The sequence below is a fragment of the Pinus tabuliformis genome, chromosome 7, assembly GCF_031772625.1.
Source record: "Pinus tabuliformis cultivar Carrire ecotype Pingquan chromosome 7, CPIR1, whole genome shotgun sequence".
In the NCBI taxonomy this organism is placed as follows: domain Eukaryota; kingdom Viridiplantae; phylum Streptophyta; class Pinopsida; order Pinales; family Pinaceae; genus Pinus; species Pinus tabuliformis.
The window spans coordinates 1,869,700,883-1,869,708,263 of NC_142293.1; the positions used below are offsets into that span (position 1 = coordinate 1,869,700,883).

At 35.9% G+C, this 7,381-nt stretch overlaps 1 protein-coding gene across 1 annotated transcript; it reads right to left on the reverse strand.

Moving 5' to 3' along the window:
* Nucleotides 1-1,295: 1,295 nt before the first annotated feature.
* LOC149255937 (guard cell S-type anion channel SLAC1-like) lies at nucleotides 1,296-6,192 on the reverse strand. Its single transcript, XM_089460602.1, has 4 exons — nucleotides 5,925-6,192; nucleotides 4,068-4,841; nucleotides 3,940-3,971; nucleotides 1,296-2,197 (listed from the first exon to the last, which is right to left on the reverse strand). Exons 1-4 carry the CDS (start codon nucleotides 6,084-6,086, stop codon nucleotides 1,708-1,710), a joined length of 1,458 nt encoding a protein of 485 aa, XP_089316728.1. The 5' UTR covers nucleotides 6,087-6,192; the 3' UTR covers nucleotides 1,296-1,707.
* Between the last annotated feature and the right edge of the window lie 1,189 nt (nucleotides 6,193-7,381).

Consider the following 7,381-nt stretch of genomic DNA (forward strand, 5'->3'; position numbering starts at 1 on the left):
CTCCTTATATCCCCCTTCTCTCCATCTCTACTTCTTAGTATCTTTATCTCACCCCTAAACACACACACTCTCTCTCTCCATATCTCCCTTGTCACTCCCTCTCTCTCTCCACTTCTCACTCTATATATAGTTATTCTTCCTTCCCTCTCCCCACCTCCAAATCCATCTCTCTATCCCTCCCTCTCTCCTCCTCTCTCTCAGGTCTTGTCTCTCATCCTTCCTCTCTCTCCCTTTCTCTCCTACCTCCCTCCTCTCCTTCCCTCTCCTACCTCCTCTCTCTCTCTCTCTCTCTCTCTCTCTCTCTCTCTGCCCTCTAATCCTCTCACTATCTCCCTCTCTCTCTCTCCTTATCTCTCTCACGCCTCAATCTTTGTGTCTCCCTCTTCCTCTCTTACCCTTCTCTACCTCTCTCACTCATCTCCCTCTCTCTCTTCATTCCTCCTCTCCCCTCTCTTTCAGTTTATCTCCATCTCTCCCTTGTCACTCCCCCTATCTCTCCACCTCTATCACTCTATGTCTTTGTTCTTCCCTCCCACATATATCTAGAGTTAATATATATCATGATATATATTATAATATAACAAATTTAATATTGTATTAATCCAAAGTTATTAAATTTAATAATAATAATATTAGGGTTAATAATATTTTTTTTGCATGGTATTAATAATCATTTGGCACATAGTATTTGGCCCATAGGCTTCACCTAAATAAAACCTCTTTTTTGATTGTTGGTAAATATAAAGAGTTTATGGAGTAAATATAAAAAAAAAAAAAATTTATTTATTTATCATATTTTTTTTATTACCATGGTATTTGGTCCATAATCTTGCTATATAATTAGACATTGATTTCTAATCCCATTTGATATATTTTTATTTATTTACCATACTTCATTATACCTCTTTTATATTTATGTATTTATTGTACCTCTTTTATAAATATGGTATTTGGGCCATGATATTCATAATAAGTTGTCCCATGGTATTTGGCTAGTATATTGCGTTTATACATAATAACAATTAAATTAATTTTTAAATAAAATCAACATTAAATTTAAAATATTAAATATTAACATGACATGTTAAATGTTTACCCTTAAAGTCTACCTCAGGTTATAAAATGACTGTAGGTCCAATAATGAGTAAAACATTTAACCCCTCCAAAATTAGGTATCTAAATCTCTTCCCATATACGCTAAACATCCAAATTGGCATCTATAAAAGCTTTTTATACTCAATAAACATCCAAGTTGACATGTAGACTTTTAAAATATAAAAACATTTGGTGCCAAGTTCAACCAACATTAGAATGGAATAATGAAAACTTCCCCACACTATCGGTTACAGAAACCCTAATATTTGAACGACGAAAATATATTACAAACGCGTACACGAAATTATTATCCAAAACAGTGGACATATGTTGCAATACCGACACAGTATAGGAATCAGACACACCGACCAGTTTTCATCACTGTGGCAACCGACCAGTTTTCATCACAGTGGGAAGAAAAAGTCATTCCAACAAATCTTATTCCATGAAAAACAAAGATCCCATTCATGATCTTGAGAGTTGAGAATCCAACAAATTCTCATTCCTGGTGATCAAATAGCTCTCTGTTCGTCATTAGCTCCACCAACAATAATGTAGTATTGTTAAAAACAGTAGAGAACCAAGAGAAAATAAAAGTACAGCAAAGGAAAATTAATCTCGGGGAACAATATGAACAGCATTTTTTAGGCAAGCTGATTTGTCCAAGATTTGCTCCTCGTCTGCATGACGCTGATCGTCTACTAAGATATTGTCCGGATATACTGGTTTTTCTCTGCGCTGCCCGTGGTTCCTTATTGTAGCTTTCAGCAGCTCGAAACTGGTGCGAACTGGCCCTTTTGGTTTGGTATTGGTTCGTTCAATATCATAAAACTTGAATTTGAGATTGGGAGATGAGTTGATCATATTGTTTCTCTGCTTGGTCGTTATTGCGATGGCCATGTCGTTGGGGAAGAGAGTTTTCCAAACGAAGGCGTGCAAGAGAGTTGCGACGAAGAGACTGAAGACTGTAACAGAGGCAATGGTTGAAAGAAGTACAGCCAAGACGTGTGTGGAAAGATGGGGTACTTGCTCTGAGTATCTTATTGTCGCTATTGATGTCGATGTCATTGGGTACGTGTATGCCCACCATGAAATAGAGAACCTGCAAAAAGGAAGCCATGGCGTTCATTTATATTCACCAGTTTCATCAGTGTCAATTGCTGATAGGATTAGGTTAAATTAAGAAATATGGATACAGATAACAAGTATGCAACACACCATACATTTAAATTGCAGCTCAGGAGAAGGATGGTATTGAGATTAAAACTGCAGTCTAAAAGGAATAAATGTAAGAAAAGAAAAACGAAATTTTATACAAGGCAGTAAATAGAGGGTTCATGAGACATTTAGCATTCGTTAAACTACGATACATTATGGTATAAGCAACGATTACGACTTCTAGCAGTAAGGTACATAGAAATTGGGGAAACTTAAAAAAAAAAAGTAAACTGCAGGGAAATTGAAAACTTAATAAGTGTTGCAGATATGTAGAGGAAGGGAAAAAAATGAAAAATGAAAGAGGGAGATTGGATCTCTGGGAGGCATGGTTTGAATGGTGCTCAGTTTTGGCTAAGATCCTTTTGTGAATTTGTGGGATATATGGCTTGGTAAGAATAAAGGGGAACTTTTAAGGATCGTTTTACTTTTCCAGATATCACAGCAACTCAATGGATAATTATAGTAGACTTTCTGCCCAATGACCCAACTCAAGTTTCAAACAGATCATTATAGCAACACTGTTACACAAGCTGGGATAGATAAGTCAAGGCTATGGGACTTTTTTGAGGGGCAGCCCAGTTGAGCTTAGACTTTGTTGGGCTGGTGCAATATTATTTTTGATAGTCTCATTTCTTCCCTATAAAAATGGAACTAGGTGAAAGTTCAAACAATTTAGCAGAATTAATGATATTAAGGTTTTTTTTTGCCCTGCAAAACTTTCACTCTGCAAATTTTTGAAGACTCAAATTTGATAGATTGCAAAGACGATGTCTATACTTGTAACGGTTTTTAGAATGCCTTTTTGATATTTTTAAATAAATTTACCAGATATATACATATACATATAATAATAGAATGTGATTTTATTTTATTTCCTATAATAAAATATACATATACATATGATAATAGAATGTGATTTTATTTCCTATAATAAAATTAAGCTTTTTTCCTGGAAAATTAAAAAAAAAAAAAAACATATAAAATCTGTGGGCAAAAATATATCTAAGGAGAAGGTGGTTTCAAAAGGATTGAAGTGGCGTGTTTGTGGACATTGTTTTATTTTGCTAAAGGTAGCTTGTACATTGCACGCCGGTTGGGTTGTGTTTATTTATGTTTTATTCTTTCACTTTTACAGCTCCATAGACATAATTTGGACATTATTCTTTAACTCGCTTAAAACTGAGGCAAAACTGTAAAGTCAAACCATTCTGATGGAATCTGCAGAGACAGGTAAACTAATGATAAAGCGCAAACATATTTTGAACAATATCTTTCATATCGATTGATTCTAAGAAAAAGTAGTGATAAAGCAGGCCCCATCTTTTATTCTGGAGAATACTGGAAGACAGTACCAAACATATTAAAAGTATAAATAATAATACCAAAATAATCCCGAATGTAAATTTCTATAATCATAATGTTACGAGAAAATTCTTCTAGTAAATCATATTTCAATATTTTTCTTGTAGACTAGTTTTGAACCACTCAATATGGTTTATCAATTCACACTGAGTGGTTTGAAACTGGTCCCAGAAATAATATTGAAATGTCCCAACAATATCAAGATAATTGATGCCTTTGAATATAGGAAAATCTCTGAAATAGTGGCAGCATTAAGATGATTACCTGAACCCTCGGAACAACTTGATGCGCACAACCTGCACCATAAAATAGAAAGGATCGTTTACAGTTCAAGTAGTATAAACACAAAGTGTAGTTTAAGCAACTAAAATAAAGCATCCACTTATACTTACCAGAGAAGTATAGATGAACAGTGAAACAAAATACATGATGCGTGAAACTGTATCAAATTCTCCAAAAATTGTCTCCCAGGCCCAGCTTGCAGTGGCAGGAGCAGCCAAAAATAGAAAAAATACTGGATGGAGTTCCTTGGGCAGCGTTTCACTGGTAGGCAACCTCTGGTAGAGTGTCACGAACAATACTAAGTAATGGGCCAGCCCTACGGCCCACAAGAATTTTGCAGGCTCCATCCAGCCCAAGCGAGCCGCTAATAGAGATCCTACAAAGTTTCCCACCACAGACAAGTGTGTAGACGGGTTGGCTACCTTTGATAATCTTTTCTCTCCTCCAGACAGCCATTGACCATATATTTTGAGCTCCAAAATCAGCAAAGGAGCCATGAAAATGCACCAGAATGATGGATGGACGGACTTTGCTATTGCTGGAGGTACTGCTATAGTTAGCGTCATACAGGCAACCCATGGCGCAAAGAAGAAATTCACCCTCACTGGATGGCAAAACTCCCTCTTGACAGCTTCGAAATGATAAATAATTTTGAGGAAATAAGTGCAGAAAACAAGGATTAGTATACACACTGCAAGTAACCAGAGAGCTAAATTTATCTGCGGTGGGATATGGAGAAAATTAACAGCGGGAGAGGTGGCGAGAGCCTTCCATAACGATGCTTGGCTTGCCAACCCTATGCACATTCCGAAAAATGCATTCGGAAATCTCAGAAGAAACGGCCATTTTTTATCCACGGGAGGAAGTCCAAGTTTCTCACGGTCCTGAAAGCAAAGGAAGGAAAAACATCAAAACCAAACCACCAACAAACCTCTAGGTCACATATAAATTAATGCGTAGGTCATGAGAACTTCTCAGTGCTCCAGGGATTGAGAAATTGAAGTTGGAAACCAGAACTTCTCACTGTTTAATAGATTCAGTATACTATATAAGACTTTAGTCGGCCCAAATACCTATATAATAATCTCACTCCTCTTCACAGACTCATTACAACTCGTCTGATCACCTTCGGAAGGTTATCTCATAAATTCTAATATCTATTAAATGGGTTGTTTGTGTGAACTTGAAATACACAGAATTTCTTCAAAGCTGGAGGTTATCTCATAAATTCCAATATTTGTGAAGTGGGTTATTTGTATGTTCTTGAGTTACACATGTTTTTCAAAGCTATGCTAGATTCTCAGCAGGTATTCTGTAATTAACTCTATATATTGGATAACAGTCGCAAGGAATAGAATCTTTGTCAACCCTACTCATATGGGACGAAAAGCAATGCTAAAGTCTTTATGGCTACTTTAATTTTTCTATAGATTTCATACCATGAAACTATGTATAAATTATATAATTGCTCCCTATCCCCATGTACAAGATTAACAAGATTAATTATCTGTATAAAGTTCAAACATGAGTGCTACATCCTAAATCTTCATGACTTGCAGATAGGCATGAGACAAATACTATACATAAACACACAGTGAACCAATATACAAAGAATTCATGCATCACTTACTTCATACAAAGTTATGCACTACACTTCTCTAATTTCTAAAATACAATTGTTCCTCATAAAATTTTGCTATCTCACTTCCACTATTATCTCACAGATAATTACTACTGCCAAATATTTCGAGGTCTCACCGACACTGGATATGTCTCTGGAAATTACTACCTCCAAAGAATTTGATATCTCACATCACAAACCAAAATCAAAATTAAAATAAAGATAAATATCAGAAACGTGGATCCTGAACAATTTATGCATCACTAGACACGCACATAAACAAATATAGCCTGAATTTATTGATCTACTAATAATATAGTGAAGCATATATCCATAGCCTTCTCACCCTTAGAACTTCAAGCTCGGGCCCCTCCAATGCCTGAAAGTATCTCGCTGCAGGAATTTCAAAACTGACTGATTCCAGAAATACAGATCTACCATCCCGGTGCCCCGATCCATATATTTCAACACTTCTCTCCTCATCTGTGAGAGAGTTCTGGTTTTCCATTACAGACTGCAATATTAGGTGGTATATATCGTCCTATTGATTCTTGAGTTGTTGCTCTGTCTCTTCAAACACATAATTTATAGGCTTGAGCGTCCTCTCTCGATGAATCTGGAGTAGTAGCTCTTGAGGATGGCATTGCTGTTACTTCTCTTGATGGGACAGAACTACTTTGATCTACTTACATTAACATTTTCATTTTCAAACCAATTTAAAAGTTCAAAACTTTTTGGCATGGAACGAGACTTGTTTGACTGCGGCTACGTATCATCTAAAACAGCCCTTTATCCCAGAGCCAAGCATTATCCAAAAGTCGAAGATGATAGGAAGTTCTGTAGCTGATGTAGGTGATAGAGACGTGTGGGGTCTGCACCCATGACAAAACAACAGGATCCATAATTTTAATTCCACTGTGCCTTGAAGCTCCTCCTTACTTCAAAACTATATTTTTATACCTAATGATTCGATCTTTCTGATTCTTCAAAACTATATTTTTATACCTAATGATTCGATCTTTCTGATTCTCAAGGTGGATTTATATTCAGGTGGATTTATATTTATTTATTTTTCTAATTATTGTGGTTTATCAGTGGCTTGTAAAAATTATCTGTCTCAATTTTAAGGTAAGTTCCACACCAAATACCATATTGGTCTATAAGTTTCTTTTATTCATAAAACAAGGACCCACCTTCACTCACTCAGTAATTTAACTGCTAAATCTACAAAAACATACACATTACTTCTTCATAACACATTTACAAAATTTATCATAGTGTAACAGATAATCAATTTAAACCAACCAATTCCTACTTATTACCAATTCAGGCAGAACACCCATATTTGTTTAAATATTGTAGGATAGATCTTGATTCAGTTACTAGGCATTGACAGTAAAAACTTGTTACTTGAAAACGGAGCTATCAAAAGAATAAAACAATCATAAATCATATCAAGAAGTTGAAACGAACACCAAATGCAAGTTGTGCAAGGAAAGTTCCAGTTGAAATATACATTCTCAAATGAAAAAGAGATCAAAACTGTTCCATCACCCGGTTTATGGAATCGGTTCCTATCGGGCATTGCCTGCATTATACGTATGAATGACTCAACGGGTCCCAAATCTGCAATCAGTAGTTGTTGCATTAAATGCCATCGCGAGCGCTATAGTAAGAGCAAAAGATGGGCAGCATCGCTACCACACACGATCCTAAGGTGAAATCAAGTATACAATAGAGCCAACGAACATTAAATCCTTCATTATCTCGATATGTCTTCCACGTTCCGTCTATATTCATGGT

What these genes read in the sequence shown, in the direction of transcription:
- LOC149255937 (XM_089460602.1), bottom strand. Translation starts at nt 6,086, where the DNA reads ATGGAAAACCAGAACTCTCTCACAGATGAGGAGAGAAGTGTTGAAATA. An exon ending in CCGAGCTTGAAGTTCTAAGG is followed by an intron (nt 4,842 to 5,924) that starts GTGAGAAGGCTA and finishes CTTTGCTTTCAG; the next exon opens with GACCGTGAGAAACTTGGACT. An exon ending in AAGTTGTTCCGAGGGTTCAG is followed by an intron (nt 2,198 to 3,939) that starts GTAATCATCTTA and finishes TCCTTTTTGCAG; the next exon opens with GTTCTCTATTTCATGGTGGG.